This window comes from Palaemon carinicauda, chromosome 28 (assembly GCF_036898095.1).
Source record: "Palaemon carinicauda isolate YSFRI2023 chromosome 28, ASM3689809v2, whole genome shotgun sequence".
NCBI classification, from domain to species: Eukaryota; Metazoa; Arthropoda; class Malacostraca; order Decapoda; family Palaemonidae; genus Palaemon; species Palaemon carinicauda.
The window spans coordinates 43711503-43731863 of record NC_090752.1 but is presented as its reverse complement, the minus strand read 5'-3'; the positions used below and the strand labels follow the sequence as shown (position 1 = coordinate 43731863).

At 39.7% G+C, this 20361-nt stretch overlaps 2 protein-coding genes across 6 annotated transcripts in view; one reads left to right on the top strand and one right to left on the bottom strand.

Annotated features, from left to right (window-relative positions):
* Positions 1-7442, top strand: part of LOC137621537 (uncharacterized) — a 165596-nt gene extending 158154 nt beyond the window's left edge. For 4 of the 5 annotated variants that reach the window (XM_068351908.1, XM_068351911.1, XM_068351912.1 and 1 more), the window contains 2 exons: positions 3728-4180; positions 7369-7442. In XM_068351908.1, coding sequence (XP_068208009.1) covers positions 3728-4169 — 442 coding nt within the window. In that variant the 3' untranslated portion in view covers positions 4170-4180; positions 7369-7442. Of the gene's footprint in view, positions 1-3727; positions 4184-7368 lie in introns of those variants that run through there. The other variant, XM_068351909.1, reaches the window with a different exon arrangement.
* The window catches only part of LOC137621538 (cyclin-dependent kinase 20-like), a 30467-nt gene continuing 17304 nt past the window's right edge, over positions 7199-20361 (bottom strand). Inside the window, exons 4-7 of the mRNA XM_068351913.1 lie at positions 15778-15903; positions 14782-14922; positions 14398-14484; positions 7199-7456 (exon numbers count right to left, since the gene is read on the bottom strand). Coding sequence (XP_068208014.1) covers positions 7277-7456; positions 14398-14484; positions 14782-14922; positions 15778-15903 — 534 coding nt within the window. The 3' untranslated portion in view covers positions 7199-7276. The remainder of the gene's footprint in view (positions 7457-14397; positions 14485-14781; positions 14923-15777; positions 15904-20361) is intronic.

Below are 20361 nucleotides of genomic sequence, written 5' to 3'. Positions count from 1 at the left end.
TGATAGAGGACTTTAATGCGGAGAAGGTTGCTACCGAACCTTCTGGCCAACAACCTTCCAACCGGTCGGTTGTGCGCCCTGTTGACGCTGAGGTAACCTACTCGCGTCTGCCAGTTGAGGTGGTTCCTCCACCGATGCGACCCAGTGTGGGTTGCCAGCCGCACGTTGACGTTAAGCGACGCTCGGAGGTGGTTGTTGACGTTCAGGACGTTCAACAACCAGCAGAGGTGACTTGTTTTGACGCAGTGCGTCAACCTCAGCAACCCGGTAGGGTGTTGACTGCACAACCCAGACGGTCTAGACAGTCTCGGGTTGACGCTGTGCTTCCTCGCGCACCCATGGTTGTTGACAGTTCACAGACTGTGCAGCAGTTCCATGATATTGCGTCCGGCTCCGTCACGCATCCACCAGTGCGACCGGACTCAGCGAGCCAGACGTTGCCCACTCCGTTGCCGTTTCCTCATCAGTTTTCGGATGAGGAACCCTCTGATGAGGACGTTGCTGAACAACAAGACGATCAGCCCCCAGAATAGATCAAGCCCTGCTATCCATCCAGAACATGCTGAAGAAGGAACGCTGCTCAGTCAGGCTGTGGATGAGTCTGGTAGGGACGCTGTCATCCGTGGAACAATTTGTGTCACTAGGAAGACTACACCTCCGTCCTCTTCAATACCATCTAGCTTTTCACTGGAAAAAGGACAAGACGCTAGAAGCGGTCTCGATCCCGGTTTCCGAAAAGATAAAGTCTTGTCTGACTTGGTGGAAGGACAATATCAACCTAAGAGAGGTTCTTCCCCTGGCTGTTCAGACTCCCAACCACGTTCTCTTCTCGGACGCATCGGACGTGGGTTGGGGCGCGACACTAGACGGTCGGGAATGCTCAGGACTGTGGAACTCGAGTCAGAGGAGCATGCATATCAACTGCAAGGAGCTGTTGGCAGTACATCTGGCCTTGAAAAGCTTCAAGTCTCTCCTTCGAGGCAAAGTGGTGGAAGTTAACTCGGACATCACCACGGCCTTGGCGTACATCTCCAAACAAGGAGGTACCCACTCACTGACGTTGTACGAGATCACAAGGGACCTGCTCATCTGGTCAAAAGGTCAAGACATCTCCCTAGTAACGAGGTTCATCCAAGGCGACTTGAACGTCATAGCAGATTGTCTCAGTCGGAAAGGGCAAGTAATTCCAACCGAATGGACCCTCCACAAGGATGTGTGCAAGAGACTTTGGGCCACTTGGGGTAAAACCATCCATAGATCTCTTTGCAACCTCGCTGACCAAGAGGCTTCCAATCTATTGCTCTCCAGTCCCGGACCCAGCAGCAATACATATAGATGCTTTCCTCCTAGATTGGTCACATCTGGATCTCTACGCATTCCCACCGTTCAAGATTGTCAACAAGGTACTGCAGAAGTTCGCCTCTCACGAAGGGACAAGGTTGACGTTAGTTGCTTCCCTCTGGCCCGCGAGAGAATGGTTCACCGAGATACTTCGATGGTTAGTAGACGCTCCCAGTAGTCTTCCTCTAAGGGTAGACCTTCTACGTCAGCCACACGTAAAGAAGGTACTCCAAAGCCTCCACGCTCTTCGTCTGACTGCCTTCAGTCTATCGAAAGACTCTCGAGAGCTAGAGGCTTTTCGAAGGAAGCAGCCAGTGCGATTGCTAGAGCAAGGAGAGCTTCTTCCATTAGAGTCTACCAATCGAAGTGGGAAGTCTTCCGAGACTGGTGCAAGTCAGTTTCTGTATCCTCGACCAGTACCTCTGTAGCTCAAAATAGCTGTTTTTCTCTTATACCTGAGAAAAGGACGATCCCTTTCAGCTCCCACTATCAAGGGCTACAGAAGCATGTTGGCATCTGTCTTCCGGCATAGAGGCTTAGATCTTTCCAAACATAAAGATCTGCAAGACCTCCTTAAGTCTTTTGAGACCACCAAGGAGCGTCGTTTGGCTACCCCTGGATGGAATTTAGACGTGGTACTAAGATTCTTCATATCAGACAGGTTGGAGCCGTTACAATCAGCCTCCCTGAAAGATCTCACTCTTAAGACTCTTTTCCTGGTATGCTTAGCCTCGGCTAAAAGAGTCAGTGAGATTCATGCCTTCAGCAAGAACATCGGATTTTCGTCAGAAAAAGCCACTTGTTCGCTACAATTTGGTTTTCTAGCCAAAAATGAGCTGCCTTCTCGGCCTTGGCCTAAATCTTTCGATATCCCCAGCTTATCGGAGATCGTAGGCAATGAACTAGAAAGAGTCTTATGCCCTGTTAGAGCTCTTAAGTTCTATTTAAAGCGTACTAAACCTTTACGAGGCCAATCTGAAGCTTTATGGTGTTCAGTTAAGAAACCATCCTTGCCTTTGTCAAAGAATACTTGGTCAGACTTTATCAGATTGTTAATACGAGAAGCTCATTCACATCCGAGTGAGGAAGACCGAACTTTGCTTAAGGTGAAGACGCACGAAGTTAGAGCTGTAACAACTTCCGTGGCCTTTAAGCAAAATATATCTCTGCAAAGTATAATGGACGCAACCTATTGGAGAAGCAAGTCAGTGTTCGCGTCATTTTACTTGAAAGATGTCCAGTCTCTTTACAAGAACTGCTACACACTGGGACCATTCGTAGCAGCGAGTGCAGTAGTGGGTGAGGGCTCAACCACTACAATTCCCTAATTCCATACCCTTTTAATCTTTCTCTTGAAATGTTTTTATTGTTGTTTTTTGGGTTGTCCGGAAGGCTAAGAAGCCTTTCGCATCCTGGTTGATTTGGCGGGTGGTCAAAGTCATTTCTTGAGAGCGCCTAGATTAGGGGTTTTGATGAGGTCCTGTTGTATGGGTTGCAACCCTTGATACTTCAGATCCTAGGGGTCGATCAGCATCCTAAGAGGATCGCGAGGCTCCGTAAGGAAGACGTACTTAAAAGGCAGAGAAATTGTTCAAGTCGACTTCCTTACCAGGTACCTATTTATTTTGTTTTTGTTATTTTGATAACTTCTAAAATGAAATAAAAACTCTTAGCTCATAAAAGTGTAAACATATATTGCTGGTCTCTACCCACCCCCCTGGGTGTGAATCAGCTATATAATCACCGGCTAAGTTAAATATTGAAAAATGTTATTTTGATAATAAAATAAATTTTTGAATATACTTACCCGGTGATTATAAATTAAAGGACCCTCCCTTCCTCCCCAATAGAGACGCAGTGGGACGAGGAGAAAATTGAGTCTTTGTTTACATTGAGTACTGGGTATCTGGACGACAGATGGCGCTGTTGGGCACACCCGCAACCTGTGTAGCGATCGCTGGCGAGTTTTTACCGTAGAGTTGTCTGTCGGGCAACAGAGTTGCAGCTATATAATCACCGGGTAAGTATATTCAAAAATTTATTTTATTATCAAAATAACATTTTTAAACTCCATATGGTCTATATTTGTAGCTTTGTTTGTAATAATGATAATAACAATGCTAATGATTTATCCGGATGTCACCGTCTGTATCGCCAGACGTGTTTTTGATGTATAAAGACATCATCGTAGCAAAGGGGTTAAGGAAGCAGTCTCTCACCATATGGTTATCACTAGGAATGATTTTTATTGTGAACTTCAAATAGTACTAAATACACTAATATTAGTGTATTTTTATGCAACTAAGATAGAAAAAGTTTCTCTTGCCATGTTTTAGTTTCATTTATAATTATAGATGTAATAAAAAAAAAATTCTTTATATTACAGGGATGACAGCCAAGCTATAATACTTGCCCATTCCTTGTTGGCTGCACTGCCACCCGATGTCTGTATTCAACCAACCTTAAGTCATAATCAGAATCATCATAAGGACTCCAAGAATATTCGGCCACAATTATTGGCAAAAATGAAGGAAGCGACTAATTTTGTCGTAGATGGTTATGAATCTAAAGTAGAAACTTTGAAAAATGGTAGTGTACATAAAACAGGACAACAAAGCAATAAACCTGCACATCGTGAGTCATCTCAGAATGAAACTGTAAGCGATGAGGATGTATTTAACAGGGAAACATATAGCAAGAAGAGAGAAATGTTTCTAGCAAGAAGACAGGATGTTACATTTAAGCCAGACGAATATAGAGAATGGAGGAGAAAGTTGTACAAAATACAGTCCGAGATGGATGAATTATACATCAGGTACCTGAAATAAAATATTCTAAGGTTTGTGTTTTTTTATTTTGTTTTGCCTCTTTTAGTCGTAATATGTAGAAGTAACCAGCTTACAGGAGGTAAAGGGTAAGTCATTCTTGATGCTAGTAAATTTTTTTGTTTGAATAAATTTCTTTTTATTCTTAGAGTTATGAGATTCCTGTCATAATTATCCAGAAATCCAGATTGATTTATTTTATATTTTATTAGTAGCTCTTAGGTGCCTTTATAATTTACAAATCTTATTATATCAATGAACCTTACCTTGTACAGTAGTCATCATTCTTTAATCATCGAAGCTACTGTCTTCTTGACCTCTAAAAAAACCTGAAAATCTCTCTCTTTCATATGTGAGGGCCAACAGACCCGAAAGATGGTGCCACAGTCCTTTTATTACAAAAATCTTCATATAATCTAAGTTATTCACAACATGTAGGATATAGACTGGTATTTTCATCTTGGACTTAATTTACTATTTTGAAATTGGAGAGATTACTCGAGTGCCATATGTGGATGAGATCATGTAGAGGGGTAGATGGAGATGGTTTGGCATGCTCTTAACACTCCCCAAGAGAGATTAGTTCAGCAAACTTATAACTGGGCTTCACAAGGCACTAGAAGAGTTTAAAGACCCAGACCTACATGGATGAGGACCATGAATTGGGAAATAGGAGATAATGAATGGAGAAGTATTGATTTAAAAGCTCAAGATAGAGACGACTGTCGTCAATAGGTGTAGGAGATGATGATGATATTAGATAATCTGGTACTGCAGTAAAATTTTAAGAAGTTAGATGGTATATCTTTGTCTAGTATTAAGATAGCTAGGTACCAAATTTTTTTCAAAAAACATATGGCAAAATAATTCAAGTTGTTACTACAAGAGTTGATGATAAAGCCAAGTGAATATTGGTAATGTACAGGAATGGAAACGAAAGTCGAGTCATTTATTATTAGCATTATTACATGCAAAGCTATAACCCTAGTTGGAAAATCAGAATGCTCTAAGCCCAACAGGAAAAATAGCCTAGTGAGGAAAGGAAACTACAAGAAAATTAATTAACAATTAAAATAAAATATTTTAAGAACAGTAACAACATTAAAATAGATATTTCCTATATAAACTATAAAAACTTTAAAAAACAAGAGGAAGAGAAATAAAAAAAGTGGTGTGCCCAAGTGTACCCTTAAGCAAGATAACTCTACTCCAAGACAGTGAAAGACCATGGGACAGAGGCTATAGCCCTGTCCAAGACCAGAGAACAATGGTTTGATTTTTAAGTGTCCTTCTCCTAGAAGACTTGCTTACCATAGCTTAAGAGTCTCTTCTACCCTTACCAAGAGGAAAGTAGCCACTGAACAGTTACATTGCAGTAGTTAACCCCTTGAGCAAGGAAGAATTTTCTGGTAAGTGATACAAATCGGTAAACCAGGTAGCCAGTACTGCTTGTGTTATTACACCGAATCAAGAGACTGGTCGGTAACCACCGAATGCATAGTGTATAACCTGGTTTCTCATAAGGAATATAGCCATTACAACTCATTAGAATGCAGTTCTAATTGTAAGATGGTCTATAGGCATTGTAGGCAGATAGATCACTTTCAGGCATATGAACCTGCCCTATGCGGTGGAGCATGCATACACTTTGCCTCTGGGTAAACATTTGAAAACAAATTAGGTCCCAATTAAGGAAATAATGTACAGTATGTGTGACAAATCGCAACATTATTTCCCAAGGAATTATTTAATGGACGACTAGCTGTAGTATATTAGATATGTGAGCGCATATGCCCACAAACAAAACATATAGTTATTGTAGCGATCATTCATCCGTAGGGTTGCCTCCCCTTTTAATGGGAGGGGGCAAACACTAACAAAGTTGTCTGGCCCCCTTGTGGACGGGGTTTGTAACATTCGTAAATTTAAAGAGAAGTTGACAACATTTGTTGCTAACGTTCATAAACGTAAGCTAACACTGCTCCTTTGGACTAAAGGCTTGAGTCAATAACTCTATAAAGTGGAAATAGATAAAATGCCACCTCACACCAAAAAGTCTAATTGGCTACTATCCAGCTTTGCCGAAAGATATATCCATATATAAATAACGGAAGGTTTGTATGAGTTAGGGAAAAATACAAATTATTTGTGAATTTGTCATATTGATAAGGGACAGATTCGTCTTTATCGGAATGATGAGCCTTTATATGCAGTGGTTTTATTGTGTTGCATATTTTATATAATTCTCTTAGACTAGATGTAAAACTGTTTTAAATATGTTTTCTTGATAAACTTGTACTAGCATAAATAAGGTACAGTGAACAAAATATTATAGACCAATTCCTCCTTAATAAGATAAGGGTATTTTTTTTAATCCTCTCTGGCAAGTATTCTAAGAGAGTGCATCCTCCATATTTACTGTGCCATACTGTAATGTTATGATCTGCCTTGGTTATTTATGATGCAGAGATACTGGATTTGTTCTAGTGTTCTGTCTCTCATTCAAGCTTTTGCACATTATTCTGTAATGTTGTCTAGTGTACTTTGAAATGTAGCAAAGAAAAAGACTCTTGATGTTTCTTTATAATTATCTATAGACGCTACCACCTTTGCAAGCACCATAGCCTATTATGGCCCAACTAATTATAAGATTTTAAACTTGCTTGTGATAGCTTTAGAGGTGCTATTGATGTGCTAATGTAGACCAATCAAACTGTTCTAGAAGTGGGGATCTTGGCTAAAAAAATTCAACATTACTGATTATCATGATTTACTGTACTGGCTAAATTTAGCGTGAGAAAGGAGTTTTTGGTCATAGACCTTCCACATACTACACATTCATTTTCCAATGATGCAATGAGTCCATAAACACATTCTCAATGTGACGGGTATTTTGTCTGACATCGGAAAGTCAAGAGATTTATTTTATGATGTGGTTGAAATACTTGTTTATGATAACAATGAACTTTTTGGAAAAGTGCTTTGCTGTGAATATTAGTTCATATAAGAATTTATAATGAAAATTAGGGAAAAACTTATAAGAATTACATTTTATTCTATGTTATACAAATCACCAAATTCTATGTATGATATCACAATATCCATTTTTTTTAATGTTCCATATAGAGTGTTTCAAGTCTGTTTCGTATGGCGTCAGAGATCTGATGTATTGGAAAATCTGTAATGTAGTCAGTTGTTGCAGGAGGAGGTCTTTTCTCTTTTGGTGGACGGGGCATTTCTTCTACCGGAGTAGGCAGAGGTGCTGTGAAGAAGTAAGTATGAAGCAGAGCCTGTGAGGATAGACATGGTTAAAATGAGTCATCATCATAAAATAAGGTATGTTGGTGGGGATATTAGAAGTTGTACGGTAGCAATGTGTGCAATCCTATTTTAGAATTGTAATTCAAATTGCTGAGAAATAAATATCAATAGGTGTAAAACCAGCTTACCCTTGCAGGTTGACATAATATGATAAACACAAAAGATAATCCAAGCATTTGTTTAATGAAATGTTACATAATGTTCTGAATTACAATTTTTATTGTATAGAGGAAAGGAAACACAGCTTTACCAATTATATACTTAATACACTATACAGTATTTAGTTATTTCAGATATAAACTGCCTACATCTATACTTATTTACCAGTGTATACATTGCAGCAGGCATGTTAATGATATTAAAGGTACTTTTAAAACTTTTATGCACAGGACCATCTCAGTACCCTATAAGGAAGAAAGAAAATATTCAAGATGCCAATGTGGTTCGTGGCAAATATATGGATTAAGCAATGTACTATATAGAAAACATAAAAATGGAGAAAATAAAATTACAGCGAGAGGCATAACAAACCTATGTAATCCAAAATTTCAGGCCTTCTGAATAAAGAGAATAAATACAAACAAAGGGTGTCGGTATGGTAGAAAAGTCATTGGAGACATTGTCACTGAAAAGGTTAGGAGACCTTTTAGGAAGGTGTAAAATGGAAAATCACCAGGATCATCAGAAATAATAAGTGATTTTCATAAAGCTATATAAAAACTGGTAAATGATGAGCTGACCAGAACTCTTGAAACATGACAAAGAAGAGATGGGACAAGAAAAATGCAAAACAAAGTACTGCACGATTATACAAAGGAAAAATTAATATACAAAGGAAAGGGGATGTACTATTGTTTGAGAATTTTAGAGGCATGAGGTTGTTTGGGAATGATATAAAAATACAATATTGCCAATGGTTCCAGAGGTAGCCAGAGAAATTTGTTTTATACATCATTTTGGCTTCATTGCAGGTAAATTTTAACTAAGGTCTGTCTTTATCGAAAAGTACCATGTGAAAAGGAAGAGATTATACCACATATTTGTGGATCTTGAGAAGGTATTTCACGAATATCATGAAAGGGAGAACAGTACTAGATACTAATTTACCAAGACTCAAACCAAAATCAAATGGCAGGGCAGGAGTAAAGCAGATTACTACATGGGTGTCAAGTGTATGAAATTCATGATATATGAACAGTAAAATTTGTATTAAACTGGGATTTAAAGAAAATAAACTATAAATTTGCACCAAAATTTAATTATTTACAACAACAAAATTGTCTTTTTCCTTTTTATTACCTGAACATAGCAAAGATTTACTACTTATCATAAATGTGGCATAGGTTTTGAAAATTGTTGCCAAATGTAAATTATAGTGAAAAATTCTACTCATCTCATTCAATTGCCTTGACGCAACCATAAAAGACAATGAAGTCACTGGAAAGCATGTCTAATCAGCCAGGCAAAAGAATCCCTATTTAATAGATTTATAGGTTCATTTACCATTGATATTACCTTTTCTGATGAAGGGAATATATATATATATACATACATATATATATATATATATATATATATATATATATATATATATATATATATATATATATATATATATATATATATATATATATATATATATATATATATATATATATATATACACATACTGTATATATATACATACATACATACACACACACACATATATATATATATATATATATATATATATAATGTGTGTGATATATATATATATATATATATATATATATATATATATATATATATATATATATATATATATATATATATATATATATATATATATATACATATACAGTGATGCCTCAGGATACGAAATTAATCCGTTCAGGATGCGGTTTCGTATCCTGATGTTTTCGTATCCTGAGTCGCGTTTTACATGTAAATAGCCTAATCCGTTCCAAGCCTTATAAAAAGTCACCTTTTCTTTCATAAACACGCTAAACTGTAGTAATAAACATGCATTGCAGCCATTTCTATCATTCAATAATTAACACAACCGTTAAAAACAGCCTAATCCATTCCAGAAACCACTATGAGATTATTCAATAATGTACAGTACGTAGTTATAGCCAAGTTATCCCCCCCAAGCCCAAAGAAAACGGTCCGTTTTCTTTACTACGGTACGATACTGTATAAAAGTTACGGTACTGTATGTACGTAAAGCATTTAGATCAGTGAAGGTGTATTGTTACTGTACCTGTACGTACACCTAAATTAATTATTGATACTGTACCTGTACACTCTGAAAAAAAGGTTACAGTTAATTAGTGTAACAAAAAAGTTGAAACTTACCTTTTGAGTGAGACGATGTCCGATAGCGAAGTCGCGGCAGAGGAGGATGGCATAAGGCAGAAAACGTAACAAGTGACAGACTACGTACAGTAATTTACACACTTAACACATTAACACTTAAACTTTACAAAATAAAAAAAAATGGCAGAAATAATTAACACTTAACATTACGTATGGAAAACTATAAAATGAAAGAAAAAATTACTTTAACACTTAACGGTAACATAAAACTTAAAATTGAATTTTTTTTTTTTTTTTTTTTTGCCTTTTTATAACTTTACGTTTTTCTTATTTTCTAAATCTCTTCTACTTCTTCATCACTTTCTTTTTTCTGTTTCTTTTCTTTACTTTCACCTTCTACTTCTTCATCTCTTTCTTTTTTGTTTCTTTTCTTTACTTTCACCTTCGTCTTGGCCTACCAATACCGCTGGCCTCTTTAATAAGAAACTATCCATTGAAGCTTGTTTCTGCCTACTTTTCAACACATTTCTAAAATGCGTTAGGCAAACGTCATTGCAGTGTTGAAGCGCACGGTTGGTATAAACTTTTTCTGGATGTTCCTTTTCGACGAAGTCTGCCATTTTATGGAAACATGCAAGAATTTCCTTAATGTCTGCCGTTTTCAAAGGTGCAACATCCTCCTCATCACCGCTAGAGAACTGCTCTTGAACATCACTCACTTGCATCGTCTCCAACTCCTTCAAGTCGTCCGTCGTCAACTCCTCGTGGTGCTCCTCGATAAGTTCATCGATATCTTCCGCGCTAACTTCCAGCCCCATGGACGTACCAAGATGTACGATGTCAGCCACCTCAGACTGCTGAATTGGTTCAGGATCGTCAACGATCTCGGCTTCTCCTCCAGGCTTCCCGAACCCCTCGAAGTCTCGTGCAGAGACAGCATCGGGCCACAGCTTCCTCCAAGATGAGTTTAGGGTACGCCTCGAAACTTCCTGCCAAGCGAGATCGATGAGTTTGAGGCATATCACGATGTTGAAGTGATCTTTCCAAAATTCACGCAGAGTGAGGTTTGTACTCTCTGTGACTTGGAAACATCTCTTGAAGAGATGCTTCGTGTACAATTTTTTAAAATTAGAAATAACTTGCTGGTCCATGGGCTGGAGGAGAGGGGTGGTGTTAGGCGGTAGATACAGGACCTTTATGAAGGAATACTCGGCCAGAAGATATTCCTCGAGGCCAGGAGGGTGAGCTGGAGCATTGTCCAACACCAGCAGACATTTCATAGGGAGGCGCTTTTCTTCCAAATATTTTCGGACAGTCGGACCGAAGCAGACATTCACCCAATCAATGAACAGTTGCCTCGTTACCCAGGCTTTTGCATTCGCCTTCCACATCACAGGAAGGTTCTCCTTAATAACTTTGTGGGCTTTGAAGGCTCGGGGATTTTCTGAATGGTACACCAGCAGGGGCTTTATCTTGCAGTCCCCACTGGCGTTTGCACAAAAAGCAAGGGTAAGCCTGTCCTTCATAGGCTTATGTCCGGGTAGCCTCTTCTCCTCCGCCGTGATGAATGTCCGACGAGGCATTTTCTTCCAGAAAAGCCCAGTTTCGTCGCAATTGAAAACTTGCTGCGAAGTGTAGCCTTCCTGCAGAGTCAACTCCTCGAACGTTTTAACAAAGGCTTCGGCAGCCTTCGTGTCCGAGCTGGCTGCCTCCCCATGCCGTACCACTGAATGGATGCCAGTCCTTTTCTTGAACTTCTCAAACCACCCACGAGAAGCCTTAAACTCTGGGGGTTCCTGCTGGGATGTTCCTTCTCCTGCTCCTTCTTCGGCCTGAGCACGCACGAGATCACCGAAAATGGCGGAGGCCTTCTGGCAAATTGTAGTCTCAGTGATGGTGTCTCCTGAGATCTCTTTGTCCTTGATCCACACAAGAAGCAGCCTCTCCATCTCGTCATGCACGTGCGTTCTCTTGTTGGAGAAAATAGTGACGCCCTTAGAAGGTGTTGCTGCTTTGATGGCCGCCTTCTGCTTCAGGATGGTGCCTATCGTAGACGGATTCCGGCCATACTCCTTGGCGATCGCACTTAAACGCATGCCAGACTCGTACTTTTTAACGATTTCAAGTTTCGTCTCCATCGAGAGCATCGTCTTCTTCTTCTTTCCTTCGGCAACATTCTTGGGACCCATGGCTTCAGTAATACGTAATATAATACACTACGTAACGTTATATACAGTCTATGTATAGTAAACACTAATACAGTACAGTGCACAGTAACGAAAGTTTATTAACGATAACACGTGGCGTACGAATGTACTGTATATTAACACAAAGTCAAACAAGCGAAAGCACACAACACAATGTCTGTTAACGATACCGCGGTCGGAACGAAAAGAGAGAGAGAGAGATGAACGCCCGTGCGTAGGCAAGCTGGGATAGTTGCCGACCAATAGGAAAGCAGGATCTTATGGCGTCAGCTAGCGTCTGAGTAGGGAGATAACCAATGGGTGAGCGGGAGGCTGTAAGTGAGTCTACCCAAGTTCAAAGTCTGGCGGCGCGCGCTTTTTAAAATTACTCTCGGCGAAGAGTTGGGATCTCGTAAGGTTTTCGTATCCTGAAATTTTATCCGTATCCTGGGGCATAAAAATCTTCGAATCACTTTTCGCATCCTGAATTTTTCGTAAGCAGAAACTTTCGTATCCAGAGGTATCACTGTACATACATACATACATACATACACTGCCATGATCAACAAAGCTGTACTAGTAAGGGCTTTCCATACTAGGTTGGTTTGCAGTGAGCAATCAGACGAAAATCTCCCATCATCACCAATCTGCACTGGCCAGCGTAGTGATGAAAATGGTCCAAATCCCATACATTAACTAACATGTCTGAGGCCTTTGTTCTACAGGACTAGTAATGGCTGCATTTCTTGTGGTTTTATTTATATATACTGTATATTTATATATATATAAATTTAGTGAACAATCAAACAAATTAATGGAATATATAATTGAACTGAAATGGCCAGGTACGATAAAACTGAAAGCCCCAGTCAAAAGGAATGGATTAAGAGGATACGTATTGCTGCAGGTGCACCTAAAGGAAAGTTTTCCCATAAAAAATAAGATATTGCTGTATTAATCTGATTTAGCTTTGCTCCACCACTTTATTTTGTTTTGACCACAGTGATGTTAATATATCATTACACAAGATCTAAAGTGGAGACTGCTACAGGTGTAATAGAAGTATGTTGCGTATATGTTAGCTTCCATCAAAAATTACGTGCACTCTGATGTTTATCCCACTAATGGAGAAAGCTATTATTGACTAATGATCAAGTGTAAGTAGAATCAGAGGGAAAGGGTGTAAGAATGTTTAAATGATGGACAAGAGGAGTGGTTGAAAATTAACTTAAAAAATCAAAACTTATGATCACTGTAAAGGAAGCAAATAAAAAAGTACTTAGGAAAGACAAATTCAAGAGATGCTCAAGGTTACTAAATAAACTTGGGCTAAGATTTTATATCTGAAAGGCATAAGAAGAGCAAATAAGGATGAAATTGAGGTGAATCAGCATGTGGAAAGAATGTTCTATAGAAAGGGCAGAACAATTCTGTTACAAGTAAATGACCCTTGACTATGAAGCAGTTATTGAAAGGGCAGTAAGAGAAGAAGCATCAGCCGAGATGGAATTCCAAAGTGCAATAGTTCTAGACTAATAAGAAAAAAAAAAAATATATATATATATATATATATATATATATATATATATATATATATATATGTATATATATATATATGTATATATATATATATATATATATGTATACTGTATATATATATATATATATATATATATATATATATATATATATATATATATATATATATATATATATATAAGATAACCTGTGAATAGTGGTTTACACACGCCTTTGTTTAATACACGACACCTACAAGGTGTTCGCGCGAGGGTTGTAACCTCTGCATTCCATGCTTTTATCTTTCTCTAGTATATTTGGAAGATTTATATTAGGAAAGGTATAAGGAAGGACCTTTCTCACCGGGCGTCACAGGCCTCTTCCCAGAAATAGATTTTTCCTTCGTCAAAATCCCTTATATATATATATATATGATTAGTGAACAAAGTAAGAATTATGAGTGTAAGGCTTGTTTTACTATGACTAGCAGAGGCATGAGTGTGGTGGTTATTAGCTGGAAAACAGGATGAAATTTCAAAGATTAAGATGATCAGAAGTGATGTGGAAGAGAGCCAAAGAGCCAGTAGGAGAGCCAGGAAAATACTGAAAAAAAAAATTAGGTGACCAATAAGACAGATAACAGGAAGTGTAGAAGGCAAGCAAATAGAAAGAATACATTTCGCATCTAATTCTATAGAAGAGCCAGAAAAATACTGAAAAAAAATTACAGATGACTAAGAAGACAGGTGACAGAAAGTGTAGAAAGCAAGCAAATGGAAAGAATACATTTCGCATCTGATTATATAGAAAAGATGATGCAAAAACTTTAACGATGATTGTGTACAGGTGTACAAAAGAACTGAAAAATAAGAAAAAATAGCTATTGTATAAACAAGTTATGTCACCTTAGTTGCAGCAAGCCTTTTGGCCGAATAGTAGACAAGAAACTTCTTGATGAGGTCTATTGCATCACTTGGAGCATCAGGAAGTACCTGTTGAAGTAGGGGTGAAGCTCACTAAACCTTCTTACAGACATACTAAACCACTGTGTAAGTGGTTTTATGAAAATTATTAAAATACACTTGACAGTTATGGAACAATTTACAGAAAAATGTGCTGTAAAATGTACACTTTTAAATGCATCTTTTCTCTTTAATAGATAGTTTTGATAACTTATGATTTTGTCAATATTATACAAAGGAAAATCTTAATTAGCAGTCCAATCTACTGATGTGTAGAGAATGATTTTAAAGTGCTGAACAGTACATAGTCTTGAGGTAATACTTCACCTGTTCAAGTGGTACTGCCTTGGACTCTGGGAATGTGATTTTTTTATAATCTGGAAGTTGTGAAAGACCCGGCCATGTTAATTCATTTGGAGTTCCCAATATCTGCAACACTACGCACAGTTGATCGATGTCACTTTCTCCCTGAAATTGGGAAATACAAGACAAGTGAAAAATGGGTGTTACTAGGTAAGATTATGTAAAATTATGGCATATGAAAACTGTTTCTGTAACAGGATGAAAATTTTACAATGCTTGTAATTTCTCAGCAATGTTTAGGAACCATGTTGGCTATGTATATTTTTAAAGCAGTAGAATTTATATACAAATTGTATTATGTAGGTAAAGACTGGTAGATTATTCAAGATGATGCATTATGGCCTTTTTTATTAGTGGCAAAGAAATTGAAAACAACAAATTCAAGTACTGTATGGTGGCTTTGTATATTCTTGAAGCAATAGAATTTATATAAAAGTTGTAGTTATGTAGGTAAAGACTGGTAGAGTATTCAAGATGATGCATTAGGTATTTTTTTTTATTAGTGGCAAAGACATTGGTAAAGATAAATTTCAAATGCAATATAATGTCAACAAATACAGCTCAGTAAATGATACTGTATTGTGAAATTGAGTAGGAGGGTAATGAGAGATCACCATTGAAACTCTTATGCTTGTGTAATAAGTATGAAATACTCAAGAATAGTTGATATTCTAGGAATTATAAAAGCCACTGACTAGTATTTGAATTTTTTTTGTCAACATGTGCCCATGTAAATTTATTTTGTTTGTACTTCCAGCAAGTTAAACTGTCTTTTAATCTCAACTATTTAAAGGATTTACATAATTTTGGAGGTTTTGGTGAAACAAAAATCTAATCTACGATATTAACTGTAAAAAAAACATTTTTAATTGTTAAGAAATATTTTGTGTAAACACAAAACTTGTTTCCATAACAAATCAAATTTCAGCACTACAAATATTACATATGTTTTATGCTTACGGGAAAAACAGGAGAGTTGTTTAGCATCTCACCAAATATGCACCCAACAGACCAGAGGTCCACACCTTCATCATACTGACGAGCCCCATAGAGAAGTTCAGGTGCTCTGTACCACCTTGTGGCTACCTGTAGGAAAATAATTGAAATATGATATTTTAATTATAAAATAAATTTTTGAATATACTTACCCGGTGAATATATAATAGCTGCAACTCTGCGGCTCGACAGAAAACATACTAAAAAACTCGCGAGCGATCGCTATGAAGGTTGCGGGTGTGCCCACCAGAGCCAACTGTCGGCCAGATACCACTCTTGTATGTAAACAAAACCTTCAATTCTTCTCGTCCCGCTGTGTCTCTATTGGGGAGGAAGGGAGGGTCATTTAATTTATATATTCACCGGGTAAGTATATTCAAAAATTTATTTTATAATTAAAATATCATTTTTAAATATTTAACTTAGCCGGTGAATATATAATAGCTGATTCACACCCAAGGAGGTGGGTAGAGACCAGAGTTAATTATGTTTACAGCGTATAAGCTAAGAGTTTTTTCATTTTGGCAGTTATCAATATAACAAAACCAAAATAAATAGGTACCTGGTGAGGAAGTTGACTTAGACGATTACTCTGCCTTGTAAGTCTGTCTTCCTCACGGAGCCCAGCGATCCTCTTAGGATGCTGACAGACTCCCAGGAGCTGAAGTATCAAGGGCTGCAACCCATACAACAGGACCTCATCAAACCCCTAATCTGGGCGCTCTCAAGAAATGACTTTGACCACCCGCCAAATCAATCAGGATGCGAAAGGCTTCTTAGCCTTCCGAACAACCTATAAAACAATATTAAAAACATTTCAAGAGACAGATTAAAAGGATATTGGAATTAGGGAAGTGTAGTGGTAGAACCCTCACCCACTACTGCACTCGCTGCAACGAATGGACCCAGTGTGTAGCAGTCCTCGTAAAGAGTCTGGACATCTAGTAAAATGACGCGAACACTGACTTGTTTCTCCAAAAAGTCGCGTCCATAATACTTTGCAGAGATTTATTTTGCTTGAAGGCCACGGAGGTTGCTATATCTCTAACTTCATGCGTCTTAACCTTAAGCAAACATCGGTCTTTCTCATTCAAGTGAGAATGAGCTTCTCGTATTAAAAAAATCTGATAAAATATGACAAAGAATTCTTTGACATAGGCAATGAAGGTTTCTTAACTGAGCACCATAATGCCTCAGATTTCCCTCGTAATGACTTAGTACGAGCTAAATAGAACTTAAGAGCTCTAACAGGACATAATACTCTTTCCAGTTCGTTGCCTACTATCTCTGATAAGCAAGGAATATCAAAAGATTTAGGCCAAGGACGAGAAGGCAGTTCATTCTTGGCCAGGAAACCAAGTTGAAGTGAACAAATGGCTTTTTTCTGTGGAAAAGCCAATGTTCTTACTGAAGGCATGAAGTTCACTGACCCTTTTAGCCAAAGCCAAGCACACTAGGAAAAGTGTCTTGAGGGTGAGATCCTTCAGGGAGGCTGAATGTAATGGCTCAAACCTGTCTGACATGAGGAACCTTAGGACCACGTCTAAGTTCCATCCAGGAGTTGCCAAACGACGTTCCTTAGAGGTCTCGAAAGACTTAAGGAGATCTTGGAGATCTTTATTGTTGGAAAGATCTAAGCCTCTATGTCGAAAGACCGAAGCCAACATGTTCCTGTAGCCCTTAATCGTGGGAGCTGAAAGGGAGCGAACCTTTCTCAGATGTAAAAGAAAATCTGCGATTTGGGCTACAGAGGTACTGGACGAGGACACAGATGCTGACTTGCACCAGGCTCGAAAGACTTCCCACTTCGACTGGTATACTCTAATGGTAGAAGCTCTCCTAGCTCTTGCAATCGCACTGACTGCCTCCTTCGAAAAACCTCTAGCTCTTGAGAGTCTTTCGATAGTGTGAAGGAAGTCAGACGAAGAGCGGGGAGGCTTTGATAGACATTCTTTACGTGGGGCTGACGTAACAGATCTACCCTTAGAGGAAAACTTCTTGGAAAGTCTACCAGCCATTGAAGTACCTCGGTGAACCACTCTCTCGCGGGCCAGAGGGTAGCAACCAACGTCAACCTTGTCCCTCCGTGAGAGGCGAACTTCTGCAGTACCTTGTTGACTATCTTGAATGGTGGGAATGCATATAAGTCCATAAAAGACCAATCCAGTAGAAACGCGTCTATGTAGATTGCTTCTGTATCTAGGACTGGAGAGCAAAAGATTGGTAACCTTTTGGTCAACGAGGAGGCAAAGAGGTCTATGGTTGGTTGACCCCAAGAAGCCCAAAGACTCTTGCCCACGTCCTTGTGGAGGGTCCATTCCGTGGGTATCACCTGACCCCTCCGACTGAGACAGTCTGCCAAGACGTTCAAGTCCCCCTGGATGAATCTCGTCAACAGGGAGATGCCTCGAATTCTAGACCATAAGAGAAGGTCCCTTGCGATCTCGAGCAGCGTGAAGGAGTGTGTGCCTCCTTGCTTGGAGATGTACGCCAAAGTTGTGGTGTTGTCTGAGTTGACCTCTACCACTTAGTTTCGAAGACGCTTCCTAATATCATCAAGGCCAAGTGGACTGCTAATAGCTCCTTGCCGTTGATGTGCATGCTCTTCTGACTTGAGGTCCACAGACCCGCGCATTCCCGACCGTCCAGGGTCGCACCCAACCCAAACCCGACGCGTCTGAGGACAACACGTGGTTTGGGTTCTTGACTGCTAGGGATAGTCCCTCTCTCAGACTGATATTGCTGTCCCACCATTTCAGGCATGCCTTTATTGGTTCGGAGACTGGGAATGATACCGTGTCTAATGTCTTGTCCTAGTTCCAGTGAGAGGCTAGATGGAACCGGAGAGGCAGAAGGGGTAGTCTCCCTAGTGAGACAAACTGCTCCAGGGATGAGAGAGTCCCTACGAGACTGTTCCAACTCCTGACTGAAAAACGTTTTCTTTTCAGCATTAGTTGGACTTCGAGCAGGGCTTGACTGCGAGTCTCCATCCCCAAAAATAGAATAATCTGGGATGGGATCAGTTGGGACTATTAGGTTGACCACAAGTTCCAACTCCCTGGCCAGACTCAACGTCCAATGTCGATCCTGCAGACAGCGAAGGCTGGACGATGCTCTGAGAAGCCAGTCGTCCTAGTACAGGGAGGCTCGGATCCCCGATAGCTCGAAACTGGTACCCCACATTCCTGTAAACAAACCTCAGAAACGGTTGGGAATCCGGGTGTATAGGAATGTGGAAGTATGCCTCCTGAAGGTCGAGAGAGACCATCCAGTCGCCTTCCATAAATGCTGTCAAGACAGCCTGGTAGACTTCATCGTGAAGTTTGTCTTGACAATGAACACATTGAGCGCACTTGCCTCTTACGTACTCCTGCAGTGAACATGGCTGCCAAATCATGGAGCCATCCCTGAGGGACTTGTTCCTGCAGAGAACGTGGCTGTCAGATCATTGGAGCCATCCCTGAAAGCCTTGTTTATGCATGACATAATTGTACAGCAAAACTTCAAAGGCTCGAAAACAGCTGTGAAGTTGACCTGTAAAATCTTGGAGCGTCTCCTGGCCAGGCGCCAGGGAGAGTCTATGAGGTTTGAGAAGTCTATCTGGGCAGAGGCAGGAACTCCCAAGCCGAGAACTTCTCTCGTGTCATATCAGACTCTCGCTCTATAAGCCAGTTTAAAAGAAGGGAAAGCAAAGGCTGTATCCCCCAAATTCCTCCTGGTGATAAACCAGTCGCCTAGCAAACGTAAAGCTCTCTAGGAGAGCGAGAGAGCACTAGCTTATAAAACAACGGCTTCGAAGTAGCTAGGCCTAGTGTAAGCTCTGACGTTTAGGCGAACGAGGAGCAGCAGTTACAAAAAGATCCGGACAAAGATCCTTAAAAATTAGCATGATTTATTTAAAGTCCATAGAGGGCTAAGCAGCTTTAGGCTCCTCTCCGTCTGACAGAGTCCTCAATGGAATATCAGTAGGAGGGGGAACAGCAACTTCCTCATCTGAAGGAACCTTGTCCGATAATAGCTGAGTCTCAAGCAAGGGAGAGACCTACCGTGGTGGCAATGCTTTACAAGCAGAGTCCACACGCACTGGTGCATTAGTAGCGGACCAGGACGCAACGTCATGTAACTGCTTGACAGTCTGTGAACTGTCAACAACAACAGGTGCGAGAGACCAGGACGCAACGTCATGTAACTGCTTGACAGTCTGTGAACTGTCAACAACAACAGGTGCGTGAGGACGCACAGCGTCCACTCGAGACTGCTTTGACCGCCTAGACTGAGCAGTCAAAACAACTCTAGAATGCGGAGGTTGACGCTCAGCGTCAAAACAAGTCAACTCCGATTGTTAGCGAACGTCCTGAACGTCAACAGGAGCATCAGCAAGTGGCCTAACGTCCAAATGTGGCTGAAAATCCACACGAGACCGCATCGAGTGTGGTTCTAAACAACCTGACTGACGTGACTTAGCTACGCCAACGTCAACAGGACGCACAAAGGAACGTTAGGGTGGCTGAAAGCCAGGATCTCGATGAGATAAACGGCTAGGCTCAA